This window comes from Heterodontus francisci, unplaced genomic scaffold (genome assembly GCF_036365525.1).
Source record: "Heterodontus francisci isolate sHetFra1 unplaced genomic scaffold, sHetFra1.hap1 HAP1_SCAFFOLD_695, whole genome shotgun sequence".
Taxonomy (NCBI): domain Eukaryota; kingdom Metazoa; phylum Chordata; class Chondrichthyes; order Heterodontiformes; family Heterodontidae; genus Heterodontus; species Heterodontus francisci.
Window position 1 is genome coordinate 590,570 of NW_027141845.1, and position 21,402 is coordinate 611,971.

The 21,402-nt window shown below is 58.4% G+C and overlaps 1 protein-coding gene across 2 annotated transcripts in view; it reads left to right on the forward strand.

The window, feature by feature from the left end:
- The window catches only part of LOC137364926 (protein LBH-like), a 41,096-nt gene that overhangs the window by 13,874 nt on the left and 5,820 nt on the right, over window positions 1-21,402 (forward strand). For both annotated transcript variants that reach the window (XM_068027800.1, XM_068027801.1), the window contains exon 2: window positions 11,411-11,518. In XM_068027800.1, coding sequence (XP_067883901.1) covers window positions 11,411-11,518 — 108 coding nt within the window. The remainder of the gene's footprint in view (window positions 1-11,410; window positions 11,519-21,402) is intronic.

The following is a 21,402-nucleotide window of genomic DNA, read 5'->3' on the forward strand; positions in this document are numbered from 1 at the left end:
GTTCTACCTCTGTGTGTTTGTTCTACCTCTGTGTGTGTGTGTGTGTGTGTGTGTGTGTGTGTGTGTGTGTGTGTGTGTGTGTGTTCTACCTGTGTGTGTGTGTGTGTTCTACCTGTGTGTGTGTGTGTGTGTGTGTGTGTGTGTGTGTTTGTTCTACCTGTGTCTGTGTGTGTTCTGCCTGTGTGTGTGTGTGTGTGTTCTGCCTGTGTTGTCCTGTTTCCCCACTCTGGGACCAGGGATTCCTCCAGAGCGATTTAATCTCCCCTTTTGGGAGGGTCAGTCAGAAGCTGGAATCCCAAGTTAGCGATTCAACGCAAAAAACGTTTAGAGGCCATTTATGAAATTATAAAACCTGACCCCATTGCCCCTGATTCAGTGAGCGAGGGGGTTTGGTGAGGATCTCCCCCCCCACCCCCCCCCCCCCATGGTGCTCACTTCTGATCAGCACTCGCTGAGTGTCAGTGTTTTGGTGAGGAGAGCTATTCCTCCGCCTCCTCCCCCAACCCTCAGTCAAACAGACAGCCAACTCTTGCTGTCTAGTCTCGCACATTAGGTCTGAAAGCTTGGGAAAGGTACTGAGGAATGTGTCGGGGCTTCCACATGTCGATGTGTTGCTGTGCCCTGAACTCAACAACTCAATCCTGCAGCAGCGCCCCCCCGTGAATCAGGGTCCCCCCCAACCCCAGGCACACGGATGCACGACTCCTGGAACCTGAGGGAGAGACGTCTGCAATTCCTGGCTGTCCTGGTCACGGTGTCTGTTCCACCTTCGTCACCAGACGCCTCACTCTGACATTCCTACAATGGGATCACAATCCCCTTCATAAACCCAGTATCGCACCGGCTCCCTTCCCCCACCGCCATAACCTACCCTCCCCTCCCCCACCATTCTGCCAATCACGTTTGCAGACAGACGGTGTGTCTGGGCCAGGCAGTTTCCCGACAGAAGTGTGTCTGGGCCAGGCTGTTTGTAGACAGACGGTGCATCTGGGCCGACCTATGTGCAGACAGGCGGCACGTCTGGGCTGGGCCGTTTGCAGACAGGCAGTGCGTCTGGGAAGGACTGTTTGCAGACAAGACGGCGTGTCTGGGCCGGGCTGTCTGCAGACCCACGGCGTGTCTGGGCTGGGCTGTCTGCAGACCCACGGCGTGTCTGGGCCGGGCTGTCTGCAGACCGACGGCGTGTCTGGGCCGGGCTGTGAGCAGACCCACGGCGTGTCTGGAAGGGCTGTCTGCAGACCCACGGCGTGTCTGGGCCGGGCTGTCTGCAGACCCACAGCGTGTCTGGGCCGGGCTGACTGCAGACCCACGGCGTGTCTGGGCCGGGCTGTCTGCAGACCCACGGCGTGTCTGGGCCGGGCTGTCTGCAGACCCACGGCGTGTCTGGGCCGGGCTGTCTGCAGACCCACGGCGTGTCTGGGCCGGGCTGTCTGTAGACCCACGGCGTGTCTGGGCCGGGCTGTCTGCAGACCCACGGCATGTCTGGGCCGGGCTGTCTGCAGACCCACGGCGTGTCTGGGCCGGGCTGTCTGCAGACCCACGGCGTGTCTGGGCCGGGCTGTCTGCAGACCCACGGCGTGTCTGGGCCGGGCTGTCTGCAGACCCACGGCGTGTCTGGGCCGGGCTGTCTGCAGACCCACGGCGTGTCTGGGCCGGGCTGTTTGCAGACCCACGGCGTGTCTTGGCCGGGCTGTTTGCAGACAAACGGCGTGTCTGGAAGGGCTGTCTGCAGACCCACGGCGTGTCTGGGCCGGGCTGTCTACAGACCCACGGTGTGTCTGGGCCGGGCTGTTTGCAGACCCACGGCGTGTCTGGGCCGGGCTGTCTGCAGACCCACGGCGTGTCTGGGCCGGGCTGTTTGCAGACCCACGGCGTGTCTTGGCCGGGCTGTTTGCAGACAAACGGCGTGTCTGGAAGGGCTGTCTGCAGACCCACGGCGTGTCTGGGCCGGGCTGTCTACAGACCCACGGTGTGTCTGGGCCGGGCTGTTTGCAGACCCACGGCGTGTCTGGGCCGGGCTGTCTGCAGACCCACGGCGTGTCTGGGCCGGGCTGTCTGCAGACCCACGGCGTGTCTGGGCCGGGCTGTCTGCAGACCCACGGCGTGTCTGGGCCGGGCTGTCTGCAGACCCACGGCGTGTCTGGGCCGGGCTGTCTGCAGACCCACGGCGTGTCTGGGCCGGGCTGTCTGCAGACCCACAGTGTGTCTGGGCCGGGCTGTCTGCAGACCCACGGTGTGTCTGGGCCGGGCTGTCTGCAGACCCACGGCGTGTCTGGGCCTTCTCACCACATATTCAAAGCGCGAGCAGCTGAGAGATGGTTTCCTGTTGAAGAATAATACTGCTCAGTACAAACATCCTTCCCTTGCTGCACCTCACTGCAGCCCCTGTCCTTTCCTTCCTTTAGTGCTCTCTGGGTGTGGGTTATTCGGCAAGGCAGCCAATGTACATCCCAGGAGTACAGTGACATGTGGGGGCACAGAAACAGAAAGGGCTGCCATTTCACCACTTCAGCATGTTCTGAAGAGCTTTCCAGACAATAAAGCACTTTTTGTAAAGTAGTCACTGTTGTAATATAACTATCTCTGTAACCTCCTCCATCCCCGACACCCCTCCCTATCTCTGTAACCTCCTCCATCCCCGACACCCCTCCCTATCTCTGTAACCTCCTCCAGCCCCGACACCCCTCCCTATCTCTGTAACCTCCTCCAGCCCCGACACCCCTCCCTATCACTGTAACTTCCTCCAGCCCCCACAACCCACCCAATCTCTGTAACCTCCTCCAGACCCCACAACCCTCCCTATCTCTGTAACCTCCTCCAGCCCCTACAACCCTCCCTATCTCTGTAACCTCCTCCAGCTCCTACAACCCTCCCTATCTCTGTAACCTCCCTCCAGCCCCTACAACCCTCCCTATCTCTGTAACCTCCTCCAGCCCCGACACCCCTCCCTACCTCTGTAACCTCCTCCAGCCCCTACAACCCTCCCTATCTCTGTAACCTCCTACACCCCTCCCTATCTCTGTAACCTCCTCCAGTCCCGACACCCCTCCCTATCTCTGTAACCTCCTCCATCCCCGACACCCCTCCCTATCTCTGTAACCTCCTCCATCCCCGACACCCCTCCCTATCTCTGTAACCTCCTCCATCCCCGACACCCCTCCCTATCTCTGTAATCTCCTCCAGCCCCTAAACCCCTCCCTATCTCTGTAACCTCCTCCATCCCCGACACCCCTCCCTATCTCTGTAACCTCCTCCAGCCCCTAAACCCCTCCCTATCTCTGTAACCTCCTCCATCCCCGACACCCCTCCCTATCTCTGTAACCTCCTCCAGCCCCTACAACCCTCCCTATCTCTGTAACCTCCTCCAGCCTCTACAACCCTCCCTATCTCTGTAACCTCCTCCAGCCTCCACAACCCTCCCTATCTCTGTAACCTCCTCCAGCCTCTACAACCCTCCCTATCTCTGTAACCTCCTCCAGCCTCTACAACCCTCCCTATCTCTGTAACCTCCTCCAGCCCCTACAACCCTCCCTATCTCTGTAACCTCCTCCAGCCTCTACAACCCTCCCAATCTCTGTAACCTCCTCCAGCCTCTACAACCCTCCCTATCTCTGTAACCTCCTCCAGCCTCTACAACCCTCCCTATCTCTGTAACCTCCTCCAGCCTCTACAACCCTCCCTATCTCTGTAACCTCCTCCAGCCTCTACAACCCTCCCTATCTCTGTAACCTCCTCCAGCCTCTACAACCCTCCCTATCTCTGTTAACACCTCCAGCCCCTACAACCCTCCCTATCTCTGCAACCTCCTCCAACCCCGACAACCCTCCCTATCTCTGTAACCTCCTCCAGCCTCCACAACCCTCCCTATCCTGTAACCTCCACCAGCCCCTACAACCCTCCCTATCTCTGTAACCTCCTCCAACCCTCCCATTCTCTGTAACCTCCTCCAGCCTCCACAACCCTCCCTATCCTGTAACCTCCTCCAGCCTCCACAACCCTCCCTATCTCTGTAACCTCCTCCAGCCCCTACAACCCTCCCTATCTCTGTAACCTCCTCCAGCCTCGACAACCCTCCCTATCTCTGTAACCTCCTCCAGCCTCTACAATCCTCCCTATCTCTGTTAACACCTCCAGCCCCTACAACCTTTCCTATCTCTGTAACCTCCTCCAACCCCTACAACCCTCCCTATCTCTGTAACCTCCTCCAGCCTCTACAACCCTCCCTATCTCTGTAACCTGCTCCAACCCCGACAACCCTCCCTATCTCTGTAACCTCCTCCAGCCTCTACAACCCTCCCTATCTCTGTAACCTCCTCCAGCCCCTACAACCCTCCCTATCTCTGTAACCTCCTCCAGCCTCTACAACCCTCCCTATCTCTGTAACCGCCTCCAGCCTCTACAACCCTCCCTATCTCTGTAACCTCCTCCAGCCTCTACAACCCTCCCTATCTCTGTAAACTCCTCCAGCCCCTACACCCCTCTCTATCTCTGTAAACTCCTCCAGCCCCTACACCCCTCCCTATCTCTGTAAACTCCTCCAGCCCCTACACCCCTCTCTATCTCTGTAAACTCCTCCAGCCCCTACACCCCTCCCTATCTCTGTAAACTCCTCCAGCCCCTACACCCCTCTCTATCTCTGTAACCTCCTCCATCCCCGACACCCCTCCCTATCTCTGTAACCTCCTCCAGCCCCTAAACCCCTCCCTATCTCTGTAACCTCCTCCATCCCCGACACCCCTCCCTATCTCTGTAACCTCCTCCATCCCCGACACTACTCCCTATCTCTGTAACCTCCTCCAGTCCCGACACCCCTCCCTATCTCTGTAACCTCCTCCATCCCCGACACCCCTCCCTATCTCTGTAACCTCCTCCATCCCCGACACCCCTCCCTATCTCTGTAACCTCCTCCATCCCCGACACCCCTCCCTATCTCTGTAACCTCCTCCAGCCCTAGAACCCTCCCTATCTCTGTAACCTCCTCCAGCCTCTACAACCCTCCCTATCTCTGTAACCTCCTCCAGCCCCTAAACCCCTCCCGATCTCTGTAACCTCCTCCAGCCTCTACAACCCTCCCTATCTCTGTAACCTCCTCCAGCCTCTACAACCCTCCCTATCTCTGTTAACACCTCTAGCCCCTACAACCCTCCCTATCTCTGCAACCTCCTCCAACCCCGACAACCCTCCCTATCTCTGTAACCTCCTCCAGCCTCCACAACCCTCCCTATCCTGTAACCTCCTCCAGCCCCTACAACCCTCCCTATCTCTGTAACCTCCTCCAACCCTCCCATTCTCTGTAACCTCCTCCAGCCTCCACAACCCTCCCTATCCTGTAACCTCCTCCAGCCTCCACAACCCTCCCTATCTCTGTAACCTCCTCCAGCCCCTACAACCCTCCCTATCTCTGTAACCTCCTCCAGCCTCGACAACCCTCCCTATCTCTGTAACCTCCTCCAGCCTCTACAATCCTCCCTATCTCTGTTAACACCTCCAGCCCCTACAACCCTCCCTATCTCTGTAACCTCCTCCAACCCCTACAACCCTCCCTATCTCTGTAACCTCCTCCAGCCTCTACAACCCTCCCTATCTCTGTAACCTGCTCCAACCCCGACAACCCTCCCTATCTCTGTAACCTCCTCCAGCCTCTACAACCCTCCCTATCTCTGTAACCTCCTCCAGCCCCTACAACCCTCCCTATCTCTGTAACCTCCTCCAGCCTCTACAACCCTCCCTATCTCTGTAACCGCCTCCAGCCTCTACAACCCTCCCTATCTCTGTAACCTCCTCCAGCCTCTACAACCCTCCCTATCTCTGTAAACTCCTCCAGCCCCTACACCCCTCTCTATCTCTGTAAACTCCTCCAGCCCCTACACCCCTCCCTATCTCTGTAAACTCCTCCAGCCCCTACACCCCTCTCTATCTCTGTAACCTCCTCCATCCCCGACACCCCTCCCTATCTCTGTAACCTCCTCCAGCCCCTAAACCCCTCCCTATCTCTGTAACCTCCTCCATCCCCGACACCCCTCCCTATCTCTGTAACCTCCTCCATCCCCGACACTACTCCCTATCTCTGTAACCTCCTCCAGTCCCGACACCCCTCCCTATCTCTGTAACCTCCTCCATCCCCGACACCCCTCCCTATCTCTGTAACCTCCTCCATCCCCGACACCCCTCCCTATCTCTGTAACCTCCTCCATCCCCGACACCCCTCCCTATCTCTGTAACCTCCTCCAGCCCCTAAACCCCTCCCTATCTCTGTAACCTCCTCCATCCCCTAAACCCCTCCCTATCTCTGTAACCTCCTCCAGCCCCTAAACCCCTCCCTATCTCTGTAACCTCCTCCATCCCCGACACCCCTCCCTATCTCTGTAACCTCCTCCAGCCCCTACAACCCTCCCTATCTCTGTAACCTCCTCCAGCCTCTACAACTCTCCCTATCTCTGTAACCTCCTCCAGCCTCTACAACCCTCCCAATCTCTGTAACCTCCTCCAGCCTCTACAACCCTCCCTATCTCTGTAACCTCCTCCAGCCTCTACAACCCTCCCTATCTCTGTAACCTCCTCCAGCCTCTACAACCCTCCCTATCTCTGTAACCTCCTCCAGCCTCTACAACCCTCCCTATCTCTGTAACCTCCTCCAGCCTCTACAACCCTCCCTATCTCTGTTAACACCTCCAGCCCCTACAACCCTCCCTATCTCTGCAACCTCCTCCAACCCCGACAACCTTCCCTATCTCTGTAACCTCCTCCAGCCTCCACAACCCTCCCTATCCTGTAACCTCCTCCAGCCCCTACAACCCTCCCTATCCTGTAACCTCCTCCAGCCCCTGCAACCCTCCCTATCTCTGTAACCTCCTCCAACCCTCCCATTCTCTGTAACCTCCTCCAGCCTCCACAACCCTCCCTATCCTGTAACCTCCTCCAGCCTCCACAACCCTCCCTATCTCTGTAACCTTCTCCAGCCTCTACAACCCTCCCTATCTCTGTAACCTCCTCCAGCCTCTACAATCCTCCCTATCTCTGTTAACACCTCCAGCCCCTACAACCCTCCCTATCTCTGTAACCTCCTCCAACCCCTACAACCCTCCCTATCTCTGTAACCTCCTCCAGCCTCTACAACCCTCCCTATCTCTGTAACCTGCTCCAACCCCGACAACCCTCCCTATCTCTGTAACCTCCTCCAGCCTCTACAACCCTCCCTATCTCTGTAACCTCCTCCAGCCCCTACAACCCTTCCTATCTCTGTAACCTCCTCCAGCCTCTACAACCCTCCCTATCTCTGTAACCGCCTCCAGCCTCTACAACCCTCCCTATCTCTGTAACCTCCTCCAGCCTCTACAACCCTCCCTATCTCTGTAACCTCCTCCAGCCTCTACAACCCTCCCTATCTCTGTAACCTCCTCCAGCCTCTACAACCCTCCCTATCTCTGTAACCTCCTCCAGCCTCTACAACCCTCCCTATCTCTGTAACCTCCTCCAGCCCCTACAACCCTCCCTATCTCTGTAACCTCCTCCAGCCTCTACAACCCTCCCAATCTCTGTAACCTCCTCCAGCCTTTACAACCCTCCCTATCTCTGTAACCTCCTCCAGCCTCTACAACCCTCCCTATCTCTGTAACCTCCTCCAACCTCTACAACCCTCCCTATCTCTGTAACCTCCTCCAGCCTCTACAACCCTCCCTATCTCTGTAACCTCCTCCAGCCTCTACAACCCTCCCTATCTCTGTTAACACCTCCAGCCCCTACAACCCTCCCTATCTCTGCAACCTCCTCCAACCCCCACAACCCTCCCTATCTCTGTAACCTCCTCCAGCCTCCACAACCCTCCCTATCCTGTAACCTCCTCCAGCCCCTACAACCCTCCCTATCCTGTAACCTCCTCCAGCCCCTACAACCCTCCCTATCTCTGTAACCTCCTCCAACCCTCCCATTCTCTGTAACCTCCTCCAGCCTCCACAACCCTCCCTATCCTGTAACCTCCTCCAGCCCCTACAACCCTCCCTATCCTGTAACCTCCTCCAGCCCCTACAACCCTCCCTATCTCTGTAACCTCCTCCAACCCTCCCATTCTCTGTAACCTCCTCCAGCCTCCACAACCCTCCCTATCTCTGTAACCTGCTCCAACCCCGACAACCCTCCCTATCTCTGTAACCTCCTCCAGATCCTACAACACTCCCTATCTCTGTAACCTCCTCCAGCCCCTACAACCCTCCCTATCTCTATAACCTCCTCCAGATCCTACAACTCTCCGAGATCTCTGCACTTCTCCAATTCCGGCCTCTTGTCCATCCCCCGATTCCCATCGCTCCACCATTGGTGGCCGTGCCTTCAGCTGCCTGGGGTCATAAGCTTTGGAATTCCCTCCCTAAACCTCTCCGCCTCTCTCTCTCCTCCTTTAAGACGCTCCTTAAAAACCGACCTCTTTGACCGAGCTTTTGGTCGCCTGGCCCTAATATCTCCTTATGTGGCTCGGGGTCTGATTTACACTCCTGTGAAGGCCCTTGGGGATGTTTTACTACCTCAGAGGCGCTATATACATGCAATAGGAAGATATCCGCGTTTGGGGATGGGCAATTCGCCAGGGACCCTACCTCTGATTGCCATTGACAGTCCTGCTGGACAATGAGTATGTGCTGAGGTCATGGGTGGACTGAATTTGACTTGGGCTGTGAAGCCATCCACAGTTGGATAGCCAATTGGTGCACTCTCTAGCCATGACGGGAGCAGGTGACCAGAGGCCTGTACTGCGGGAGAGTGGGGTCAGACCCAAGGGAAGTACCGTGAGCCCACGGAATGGCAGACAGCAACTTGATTGTTTGGATTGCATGGACATCAGTGCCTGGTCTGAGGTCCCTGGGAGCTGATTGAATCGAGGTAGCGTGCCCAGACTGAGTGAATCAGAGCTCGCGTACATTCATTAGTCATTCACTCATCTCCCTTTGAATCCCTAACAATGTCACACAGGCACAGTGGTGCTTTCCAGACTGTGATACACAAATAAAGGAGTGTGTGTGTGTCTGGTTACTGACGCACCAAATCCCCAATAAAAGAGTGTTGTCTGTTTGAGGCTCTCAATAAGGGCCTGTGTCCGACACAAACAGCCGTGAGCCCTCAGGCCACAGGAAATAATGAGAGGACGTCACATCCCAGCAAGACTGCATTTGAGGATCCTGTTCTCCCTCGGTCCTCATTGTCTCTGATCTGTTCTAACAGCAGTTTAACACACACTGACTTTATCTCTCTCAGCTCAGCCATCCTTGAGTGGAAAAGCCTCTCACTGATTTATTATCGTGGGAATGGCAGACTCGGATCAATCCATTTGAAACCCTGCTGCACCCAACCAGTAACAGAAGGCAACTGTCCCCCATCCATCCTGTACCGGGCAGCAAACCCCCCATCTACCCCGGGGAGCAAACCCCCATCTACCCCGGGGGAGCAAAACCCCCCCCTCACCCCCGTCTACCCCGGGGAGCAAACTCCCCCTCACCCCCATCTACCCTGGGAAGCAAACCCCCATCTACCCCGGGGAGCAAACTCCCCCTCACCCCCATCTACCCCGGGGAGCAAACCCCCCATCTACCCCGGGGAGTAAACTCCCCATCTACCCCGGGGGAGCAAACCCCCCCCCTCACCCCCGTCTATCCCGGGGAGCAAACTCCCCCTCACCCCCGTCTACCCCTGGGAGTAAACCCCCCCCCCCTCACCCCCGTCTACCCCGGGAACCAAACCCACCCCCCCCTCACCCCCATCTACCCCAGGGAGTAACCCCCCCCATCACCCTTCGTTCCTCAACCATCAACTGGAACAAATCTATTCCCTTCATTATCTGACAAATCTCAATCCGATCTGCCCTCAATCTATTTGAATGTGTCAAGTCCCAGCTCCTTTAACCGATCTTGATGAATAAGATGTTTGAAACTGAGAATTTGTCTCACGACCTTCCTCTGAACCATTTCCAAAGCTTCAATATCACCCAACATGTGAGGAAACCAAACCTGGACACAATGGCCAGAATTTCACCAGCCGCTTGGTGGCAGCCTGGGAGACAGGAAGAATGCAGCCCTCCCCCCCACCCCCCCTCCGAGTGCCTGTCAACTTGCCCCCCACCCTGCCCAACATACCCTCCACACAGTGCCTCGAAGGTGCCCGACGTCTTCCACCCACCCCCCCACCCCCAACGGTGCAAATCGAGCCCCCCCCCACCATGTTGCCTGACATCTTTCCAGGGGGTGGGGAGGGGGGTTCCTGCAGCCGTGTGGGGAGACCATCCAATGAAACCTGGCAGCCTCCCTGCAAGCTCTGGGTTGGGGAGTGTCCTCCCTTCTGGGCACTGCATGGCCCACGACAGGACCCCCCTCGGGGAATGGCCACCCCAGCAGCAATGGCACTGCCTGCTCTCAGTGACCCCCACCAATCCCAGCATCCCCAGACCCCATTTACCTGCCCAGCCATTGAGCTGCCCTCATCCTGTAGGTGCAACCCCAGCTATGGCTGCCCCGAGCTCTTACTGCGCCCTTGGGGACAGAACACCAACCTTATCAGAGTGAGCCACCCCGGCAGCAGCCACTTTACTGGCCATCACCGGGAATTAACCTTCACCTCTGCCCCCCCCCCCCACACCACGGGTCCCCCCGCCAGGGCGGAAAGCAGGGTCAGCTCTGGCGGTGAGACCTCAGCCAACACAATAAAATTCAGCCCAATATTTCAACTGAGGCTTGACCATCAGAATCAGTCTCCATCAAAGAGTCTACAAGAGACTGAAACATAACTGCAGGAAATCTCCCAGTGCTGCAGAGCTCAAAGAATCACAGGGCCAATGTCACCTGCTGCTCCTGAGCTGCACCCATTGGCTGTGAGGGGCAGGGCAGAGAGTCGGGTGGGACGGGGACAGAGTGGGGGGAGAGAGCTGGGTGAGAGTGGGGGACAGAGTAGGGCAGAGAGTGAGGGTGGGGGAGAGAGTGGGGCAGAGAGTGGTGAGGGTGGGGGACAGAGTGGGGTGAGAGAGTGGGGCAGGGTGGTGGAGAATGGGGTGGGGGCGTAGAGTGGGGGAGAGTGAAGTGCAAAGTGAGGTGGAGAGTTGACTGGGGGAAATGGGTCAGAGAGTGGGGGGTTGCAAGGGTGGGGGGATTGAGGTACAGAGTGGGGGTGGGGGGTTGCGGTGGGTGGAGGGGGGCTGCGGGGGGTGGTGAGTGAGGGGGCTGCGGAGGGTTGGGTGGGGGGGTGCTGTGGGGCTGCAGAGGGTGGGTGGGTGGGTGGGGAGGCTGCAGTGGGTGGGGTGGGCGGTGGGGTGGGGAAGGGGTCAGTGGGGCAGGAGTTAGGACAGAGAACCCAGCTGGCCAGAAGAATCGTGTTGCACATGTGGTCACTCGGTGGGCAGCAGTAACGGGATCTTCCTTTACTCTCCTTTTCTCAGCAAACATTGAGCAGAGTCTCCACCATGACTGACGTGATGATCAACAGCTGTAAACCAGCTGCTGAGGAAATGGGTCTCAAACATGATGATAACAGGCTGCCCTTCCAGGTAGGCACATCAGACCCAGCTCACCGGGGTTTATTCCCGGTGGGGGGAGAGGGGCAGGAGGAATCAGGGGGGAATCGGGGTGGGGGGGGGGGGTCACTTGGGGAATTGGGGTGGGGGTGCGGGGTCACTTGGGGAATCGTGGTGGGGGGGGTCACTTGGGGAATCGGGGTGGGGGGTCGCTTGGGGAATCGTGGTGGTGGGGGGTCACGTGGGGAATTGGGGTGGTGGGGGTCACTTGAGGAATAGGGGTGGTGGGGTCACGTGGGGAATCGGGGTGGGGGGGGTCACGTGGGGAATCGGGGTGGGGGGGTCACTTGAGGAATCGGGGTGGGGTCACTTGGGGAATCGGGGTGGTGGGATCACGTGGGGAATCGGGGTGGGGGGGTCACTTGAGGAATTGGGGTGGTGGGGTCACTTGGGGAATCGGGGTGGGGGGGGTCACGTGGGGAATCGGGGTGGGGTCACTTGGGGAATCGGGGTGGTGGGGTCACTTGGGGAATCGGGGTGGGGGGGTCACTTGGGGAATCGGGGTGGGGTCACTTGGGGAATCGGGGTGGTGGGGTCACTTGGGGAATCGGGGTGGGGGGGGTCACGTGGGGAATCGGGGTGGGGGGGTCACTTGAGGAATCGGGGTGGTGGGGTCACATGGGGAATCGGGGTGGGGTCACTTGGGGAATCGGGGTGACTCCCTCCTGACTCTCTCCTGACACACTCCTGGATCACTCCTGACTCCCTCCTGACATGCTGCTGACTCGCTCCTGGATCCCTCCTGACTCCCTCCTGACACACTAGTGCTAGTGATGGTAGGAATAGGAGGATTATGCAAATGAATGCATGGCTGAAGAGCTGGTGTAGGCGGGAGGGCTTCAGCTACTTGGATCATTGGGATCTCTTCTGGTGCAGAGGTGACCTGTACAAGAAGGACGGGTTGCATCTGAACTGGAAGGAGACCAATATCCTTGCGGGGAGGTTTGCTAGTACTACTCGGGAGGATTTAAACTAGTCTTGCAGGGGGGTGGGGCCCAAAGTAGTAGTCTCTCCGAGGAGATAGTTGAGGCAAATGTAGAGGTTAAAGCAAGCAAGTCCAGTAGGCAGGCCGGGCAGGGGCAGGACAGGGAAAGTGGAAGGTCTGGTAAGCTAAACTGGATTTACTTTAATGCAAGAAGCCTTACAGGTAAGGCAGATGAACTCAGAGCATGGATCGGTACATGGGATTGTGATATTATAGCTATTACGGAAACGTGGTTGAGGGATGGGCAGGACTGGCAGCTCAATGTTCCGGGGTACCGATCCTTCCAGCGTGACAGAGGTGGAGGTAAGAGAGGAGGGGGAGTTGCACTATTGATTAGGGAGGACATCACGGCAGTACTTAGAGAGGATATCCCAGGGGGGAATGTCCAGCGAGGCCATATGTGTAGAACTTAGAAATAAGAAAGAGGTGATCACTTTGATGGGATTATACTATAGGCCCCACAATAGTTAGAGGGAAGTGGAAGAGCATATATGTAGGGAAATCACAGATAGGTGTAGGAATTATAGGGTTGTAATAGTAGGTGATTTTAACTTCCCGAATATTGACTGGGACTGCCTTAGTGCTAAGGGATCAGATGGGGAAGAATTTGTTAAGTGTGTCCAGGATAGTTTTCTGAAGCAGTATGTGGATGGCCCTACTAGAGAAGGGGCTACACTCGACCTCCTCTTAGGAAATGAGGATGGGCAGGTGGTTGATGTGTCAGTGGGGGAGCACTTTGGGACCAGTGACCATAACTCTATTAGCTTCAAGATAGTTATGGAAAAGGATAGGACTGGTCCTCAGGTTGAAGTCCTCAATTGGGGGAAGGCTAATTTCAATGGCATCAGACAGGAACTCTCAAAAGTTGAATGGGAGAGGCTGTTTACAGGTAAAGAGACGTCTGGCAAGTGGGAGGCTTTTAAAAGCGAGATAGGAAGAGTTCAGGGCCGCCATGTTCCTGTTAGATGGAAGGGCAAGGCTGGCAAGTTTAGGGAACCTTGATTGACGAGGGATATTGAGGGTCTGGTCAGGACAAAGAAGGAGGCATATGACAGGTATAGGCAGCTGGGATCGAGCGAGTCCCTCGAGGAGTATAGGGGATGTAGGAGTACACTTAAGGAGGAAATTAGGAGGGCGAAAAGGGGCCATGAGATTTCCCTGGCAGATAAAATAAAGGAGAATCCTAAAAGATTCTATAAGTATATTAAGAGTAAAAGGGTAGCTCGGGAGAGAGTCGGTCCCCTTAAGGATCAGTGTGGCAATCTATGTGTGGAGCCACGGGAAATGGGCAAGGTATTAAATGAATATTTTTCTTCCGTATTTACCGTGGAGAAGGTCATGGAAGCTAGTGAGTTCAAAGGAGGGAACAGCGATATCCTGGAGCATATCAACATTACAAAGGAGGAGGTGTTGGAGGTTTTGAAGCGCATTAAGGTGGATAAGTCCCCAGGCCCTTCCAGGTGTATCCTAGGATGCTATGGGAAGCAAGGGAGGAGATTGCTGGGGCCCTGGCAGAGATTTTTATATCATCATTAGCCACAGTTCAGGTAACGGAAGACTGGAGGATAGCTAATGTTGTGCCTTTATTTAAGAAGGGCAGCAGGGATAAGCTAGGGAACTACAGGCCTGTGAGCCTTACATCAGTGGTGGGAAAGTTATTGGAAGGGATTCTGAGAGACAGGATTTATATGTATTTGGAAAGGCAAGGTCTGATTAGGGATAGTCAGCATGGCTTTGTGTGTGGGAAATCATGTCTCACGAATTTGATTGAGTTTTTCGAGGAGGTGACCAAGAGGATTGACGAGGGCAGGGCGATGGACGTTGTCTACATGGACATTAGCAAGGCCTTTGACAAGGTCCCGCATGGTAGGCTGGTCCAGAAGGTTCAAACACATGGGATCCAGGGTGAGCTAACCAATTGGATACAAAATTAGCTTGGTGATAGGAGGCAGAGGGTGGTAGTGGAGGGTTGTTTTTCAGATTGGAGGCCGGTGACCAGTGGTGTGCCGCAGGGATCGGTGCTGGGCCCTCTGTTGTTTGTCATATATAATAATGACTTGGATGTGAATGTAAGGGGCATGATTAGTAAGTTTGCAGATGACACCAAAATTGGTGGTATAGTGGACAGTGAAGAAGGTTGTCTAAGGTTACAACAGGATATAGATCAACTGGGAAAGTGGGCAAGGGATTGGCAAATGAAATTTAACAGACAAGTACGAAGTGATGCATTTTGGGAAGTTAAACCAGGGCAGGACATATACAGTGAATGGCAGGGCCCTGGGAGTGTTGTTGAGCAGAGAGACCTTGGGGTGCAAGTACATAGTTCCCTGAAAGTGGCAACACAGGTAGACAGGGTGGTGAAGAAGGCGTATGGCATGCTTGCCTTCATTGGCCGAGGCATTGAGTACAAGATTTGGGACGTCATGTTACAGTTGTACATAACGTTGGTTAGGCTGCAGTTAGTTACAGTTACAGAGATACAGCACTGAAACAGGCCCTTCGGCCCACCATCCATGGGTGCCGACCATCAACCACCCATTGATACTAATCCTACACTAATTCCATATTCCTACCACATCCCCACCTGTCCCTATATTTCCCTACCACCTACCTATACTAGGGGCAATTTATAATGGCCAATTCACCTATCAACCTGCAAGTCTTTGGCATGTGGGAGGAAACCGGGACACCCGGAGGAAACCCACGCAGACACAGGGAGAACTTGCAAACTCCACACAGGCAGTACCCAGAATTGAACCCGGGTTGCTGGAGCTGTGAGGCTGCGGTGCTAACCACTGCGCCACTGTACCGCTGTGTGCAGTTCTGGTCGCTGCACTACAGGAAAGATGTGATAAACCTAGAGAGGGTGCAGAAAAGATTCACAAGGATGTTGCCTGGTTTGGAGGGCTTGAGTTATAAAGAGAGATTGGATAGGCTGGGTCTGTTTTCCCTGGAGCGAAGGAGGCTGAGAGGGGACATGATAGAGGTATATAAAATTATGAGAGGCATAGATAGCCAGAGTCTGTTTCCCATGGTAGGGGTGACTAAAACTAGAGGGCACGGATTTAAGGTGAGAGGGAGGTGGTTTAAAGCGGATGAAAGGGGTAAATTTTTCACACAAAGAATAGTGGGTATACAGTGGGATTAGTATAGATAGGCATTATGGTCGGCATGGACGCGGTGGGCCGAAGGGCCTGTTTCGAGGCTGTACGACTCTATGACTCCTGACTCCCTCCTGACACACTTCTGGATCGCTCCTGACTCACACCTGACACACTCCTGACACGCTGCGGTCTCACTCCTGACACACTCCTGGATCGCTCCTGGATCATTGCTCATTCATATTTTCGCACAGGTGCCCAGATAGGAAGGGCCTGGGACAGACTGTGGGTCCTGTACCCCCTCCCCAGTCCCAGGACCGATTGTGGGTCCTGTACCCCCTCCCACCTCCAGTCCCAGGATAGACTGTGGGTCCTGTATCCCCTCCCCCTCCCTAGTCCCAGGACTGACTGTGGGTCCTGTACCCCCTCCCACCTCCAGTCCCAGGACAGACTGTGGGTCCTGTACCCCCTCCCACCTCCAGTCCCAGGACAGACTGTGGGTCCTGTATCCCCTCCCCCTCCCCAGTCCCAGGACTGACTGTGGGTCCTGTACCCCCTCCCACCCCCAGTCCCAGGACAGACTGTGGGTCCTGTACCCCTCCCCCCTACCCAGTCCCCAGGACAGACTGTGTGTCCTGTACCCCCTCTCCACCCCCAGTCCCAGGACAGACTGTGGGTCCTGTACCCCCTCCCCAGTCCCAGGACAGACTGTGGGTCCTGTACCCCCTCCCCCTACCCAGTCCCAGGACAGACTGTGGATCCTGTACCCCCCTCTCCACCCCCAGTCCCAGACAGACTGTGGGTCCTGTACCCCCTCTCCACCCCCAGTCCCAGGACAGACTGTGGGTCCTGTATCCCCCTCCCCCTCCACCCAGTCCCAGGACAGACTGTGGGTCCTGTACCCTCCTCCCCAGTCCAGGACAGACTGTGGGTCCTGTACCCCCTCCACCTCAGTCCCAGGACAGACTGTGGGTCCTGTACCCCCCTCCCCCTCCCCAGTCCCAGGACAGACTGTGGGTCCTGTACCCCCCTCTCCCACCCCTCCCAGTCCCAGGACAGACTGTGGGTCCTGTACCCCCCTCCCCAGTCCCAGGACAGACTGTGGGTCCTGTACCCCCTCCCCCTCCCCAGTCCCAGGACAGACTGTGGGGTCCTGTACCCCCTCTCCACCCCCAGTCCCAGGACAGACTGTGGGTCCTGTACCCCCCTCCCCCAGTCCCAGGACAGACTGTGGGTCCTGTACCCCCCTCCCCCTACCCCAGTCCAGGACTGACTGTGGGTCCTGTACCCCCTCCCCAGTCCCAGGACAGACTGTGGGTCCTGTACCCCCTCCCCAGTCCCAGGACAGACTGTGGATCCTGTACCCCCTCTCCACCCCCCAGTCCCAGGACAGACTGTGGGTCCTGTACCCCCTCTCCACCCCCAGTCCCAGGACAGACTGTGGGTCCTGTACCCCCTCCCCAGTCCCAGGACTGACTGTGGGTCCTGTACCCCCTCCCACCTCCAGTCCCAGGACAGACTGTGGGTCCTGTACCCCCTCCCACCTCCAGTCCCAGGACAGACTGTGGGTCCTGTACCCCCTCCCACCCCCCAGTCCCAAGACAGACTGTGGGTCCTGTACCCCCTCCCCCTACCCAGTCCCAGGACTGACTGTGGGTCCCTGTACCCCCTCCCCACCCCAGTCCCAGGACTGACTGTGGGTCCTGTACCCCCTCCCCAGTCCCAGGACAGACTGTGGGTCCTGTACCCCCCTCCCCCCTACCCAGTCCCAGGACTGACTGTGGGTCCTGTACCCCCTCCCAGTCCCAGGACAGACTGTGGATCCTGTACCCCCTCTCCACCCCCAGTCCCAGGACAGACTGTGGGTCCTGTACCCCCTCTCCACCCCCAGTCCCAGGACAGACTGTGGGTCCTGTACCCCCTCCCACCTCCAGTCCCAGGACAGACTGTGGGTCCTGTATCCCCTCCCCCCTCCCCAGTCCCAGGACTGGACTGTGGGTCCTGTACCCCCTCTCCACCCCCAGTCCCAGGACAGACTGTGGGTCCTGTACCCCCTCCCACCTCCAGTCCCAGGACAGACTGTGGGTCCTGTACCCCCTCCCCCTACCCAGTCCCAGGACTGACTGTGGGTCCTGTACCCCTCCCCAGTCCCAGGACAGACTGTGGGTCCTGTACCCCCTCCCACCTCCAGTCCCAGGACAGACTGTGGGTCCTGTACCCCCTCCCACCTCCAGTCCCAGGACAGACTGTGGGTCCTGTACCCCCTCCCCAGTCCCAGGACAGACTGTGGATCCTGTACCCCCTCTCCACCCCCAGTCCCAGGACAGACTGTGGGTCCTGTACCCCCTCCCCAGTCCCAGGGACCGATTGTGGGTCCTGTACCCCCTCTCCACCCCCAGTCCCAGGACTGACTGTGGGTCCTGTACCCCCTCCCACCTCCAGTCCCAGGACAGACTGTGGGTCCTGTACCCCCTCCCACCTCCAGTCCCAGGACAGACTGTGGGTCCTGTACCCCCTCCCACCCCCAGTCCCAAGACAGACTGTGGGTCCTGTACCCCCTCCCCCTACCCAGTCCCAGGACTGACTGTGGGTCCTGTACCCCCTCCCACCTCCAGTCCCAGGACAGACTGTGGGTCCTGTACCCCCTCCCACCCCCAGTCCCAAGACAGACTGTGGGTCCTGTACCCCCTCCCCCTACCCCAGTCCCAGGACTGACTGTGGGTCCTGTACCCCCCTCCCCCCTACCCAGTCCCAGGACTGACTGTGGGTCCTGTACCCCCTCCCCCTACCCCAGTCCCAGGACAGACTGTGGGTCCTGTACCCCCTCCCACCCCCAGTCCCAAGACAGACTGTGGGTCCTGTACCCCCTCCCCAGTCCCAGGACTGACTGTGGGTCCTGTACCCCCTCCCCCTACCCAGTCCCAGGACAGACTGTGGGTCCTGTACCCCCTCCCACCCCCAGTCCCAAGACAGACTGTGGGTCCTGTACCCCCTACCCAGTCCCAGGACAGACTGTGGGTCCTGTACCCCCTCCCACCTCCAGTCCCAGGACAGACTGTGGGTCCTGTATCCCCTCCCCCTCCCCAGTCCCAGGACTGACTGTGGGTCCTGTACCCCCTCTCCACCCCCAGTCCCAGGACAGACTGTGGGTCCTGTACCCCCTCCCCAGTCCCAGGACAGACTGTGGGTCCTGTACCCCGCTCCCCCTACCCAGTCCCAGGACTGACTGTGGGTCCTGTACCCCCTCCCCCTACCCAGTCCCAGGACTGACTGTGGGTCCTGTACCCCCCTCCCCAGTCCCAGGACAGACTGTGGGTCCTGTACCCCCTCCCCCCTACCCAGTCCCAGGACAGACTGTGGATCCTGTACCCCCTCTCCACCCCCAGTCCCAGGACAGACTGTGGGTCCTGTACCCCTCTCCACCCCCAGTCCCAGGACAGACTGTGGGGTCCTGTACCCCCTCCCCAGTCCCAGGACTGACTGTGGGTCCTGTACCCCCTCCCACCTCCAGTCCCAGGACAGACTGTGGGTCCTGTACCCCCTCCCACCTCCAGTCCCAGGACAGACTGTGGGTCCTGTACCCCCTCCCCCTCCCCAGTCCCAAGACAGACTGTGGGTCCTGTACCCCCTCTCCACCCCCCAGTCCCAGGACAGACTGTGGGTCCTGTACCCCTCCCCCTCCCCAGTCCCAGGACTGACTGTGGGTCCTGTACCCCCTCCCACCCCCAGTCCCAAGACAGACTGTGGGTCCTGTACCCCCTCCCCAGTCCCAGGACTGACTGTGGGTCCTGTACCCCCTCCCCCTACCCAGTCCCAGGACTGACTGTGGGTCCTGTACCCCCTCCCCCTACCCAGTCCCAGGACAGACTGTGGGTCCTGTACCCCCTCCCACCCCCAGTCCCAAGACAGACTGTGGGTCCTGTACCCCCTCCCCAGTCCCAGGACTGACTGTGGGTCCTGTACCCCCCTCCCACCCCCAGTCCCAGGACAGACTGTGGGTCCTGTACCCCCTCCCCAGTCCCAGGACAGACTGTGGGTCCTGTACCCCCCTCCCCCTACCCAGTCCCAGGACAGACTGTGGGTCCTGTACCCCCTCCCCAGTCCCAGGACTGACTGTGGGTCCTGTACCCCCTCCCACCCCCAGTCCCAGGACAGACTGTGGGTCCTGTACCCCCTCCCCAGTCCCAGGACAGACTGTGGGTCCTGTACCCCCCTCCCCCTCCCCAGTCCCAGGACTGACTGTGGGTCCTGTACCCCCTCCCACCCCCAGTCCCAGGACAGACTGTGGGTCCTGTACCCCCTCCCCAGTCCCAGGACAGACTGTGGGTCCTGTACCCCCTCCCACCCCCAGTCCCAGGACAGACTGTGGGTCCTGTACCCCCTCCCCAGTCCCAGGACTGACTGTGGGTCCTGTACCCCCCTCCCACCCCCAGTCCCAAGACAGACTGTGGGTCCTGTACCCCCCTCCCCAGTCCCAGGACAGACTGTGGGTCCTGTACCCCCCTCCCACCCCCAGTCCCAGGACAGACTGTGGGTCCTGTACCCCCTCCCCAGTCCCAGGACAGACTGTGGGTCCTGTACCCCCTCCCACCCCCAGTCCCAGGACAGACTGTGGGTCCTGTACCCCCTCCCCAGTCCAGGACTGACTGTGGGTCCTGTACCCCCTCCCACCCCCAGTCCCAAGACAGACTGTGGGTCCTGTACCCCCTCCCCAGTCCCAGGACTGACTGTGGGTCCTGTACCCCCTCCACCCCCAGTCCCAGGAGACTAGACTCGTGGGTCCTGTACCCCCTCCCACCCCCAGTCCCAGGACAGACTGTGGGTCCTGTACCCCCTCCCCAGTCCCAGGACAGACTGTGGGTCCTGTACCCCCTCCCACCCCCAGTCCCAGGACAGACTGTGGGTCCTGTACCCCCTCCCCAGTCCAGGACAGACTGTGGGTCCTGTACCCCCTCCCACCCCCAGTCCCAGGACAGACTGTGGGTCCTGTACCCCTCCCCCTCCCCAGTCCCAGGACAGACTGTGGGTCCTGTACCCCCTCCCCCTCCCCAGTCCCAGGACTGACTGTGGGTCCTGTACCCCCTCCCACCCCCCAGTCCCAGGACAGACTGTGGGTCCTGTACCCCCTCCACCCCCAGTCCCAGGACAGACTGTGGGTCCTGTATCCCCTCCCCCTCCCCAGTCCCAGGACAGACTGTGGGTCCTGTACCCCCTCCCACCCCCAGTCCCAGGACAGACTGTGGGTCCTGTATCCCCTCCCACCCCCCAGTCCCAGGACCGACTGTGGGTCCTGTATCCCCTCCCACCCCCCAGTCCCAGGACAGACTGTGGGTCCTGTACCCCCTCCCCAGTCCCAGGACAGACTGTGGGTCCTGTACCCCCTCCCCAGTCCCAGGACAGACTGTGGGTCCTGTACCCCCTCCTCCACCTCCAGTCCCAGGACAGACTGTGGGTCCTGTACCCCCTCCCACCCCCAGTCCCAGGACAGACTGTGGGTCCTGTACCCCCTCCCACCCCCAGTCCCAGGACAGACTGTGGGTCCTGTATCCCCTCCCCCTCCCCAGTCCCAGGACAGACTGTGGGTCCTGTACCCCCTCCCCTCCCCAGTCCCAGGACTGACTGTGGGTCCTGTACCCCCTCCCACCCCCAGTCCCAGGACAGACTGTGGGTCCTGTACCCCCTCCCACCCCCAGTCCCAGGACAGACTGTGGGTCCTGTATCCCCTCCCCCTCCCCAGTCCCAGGACAGACTGTGGGTCCTGTACCCCCTCC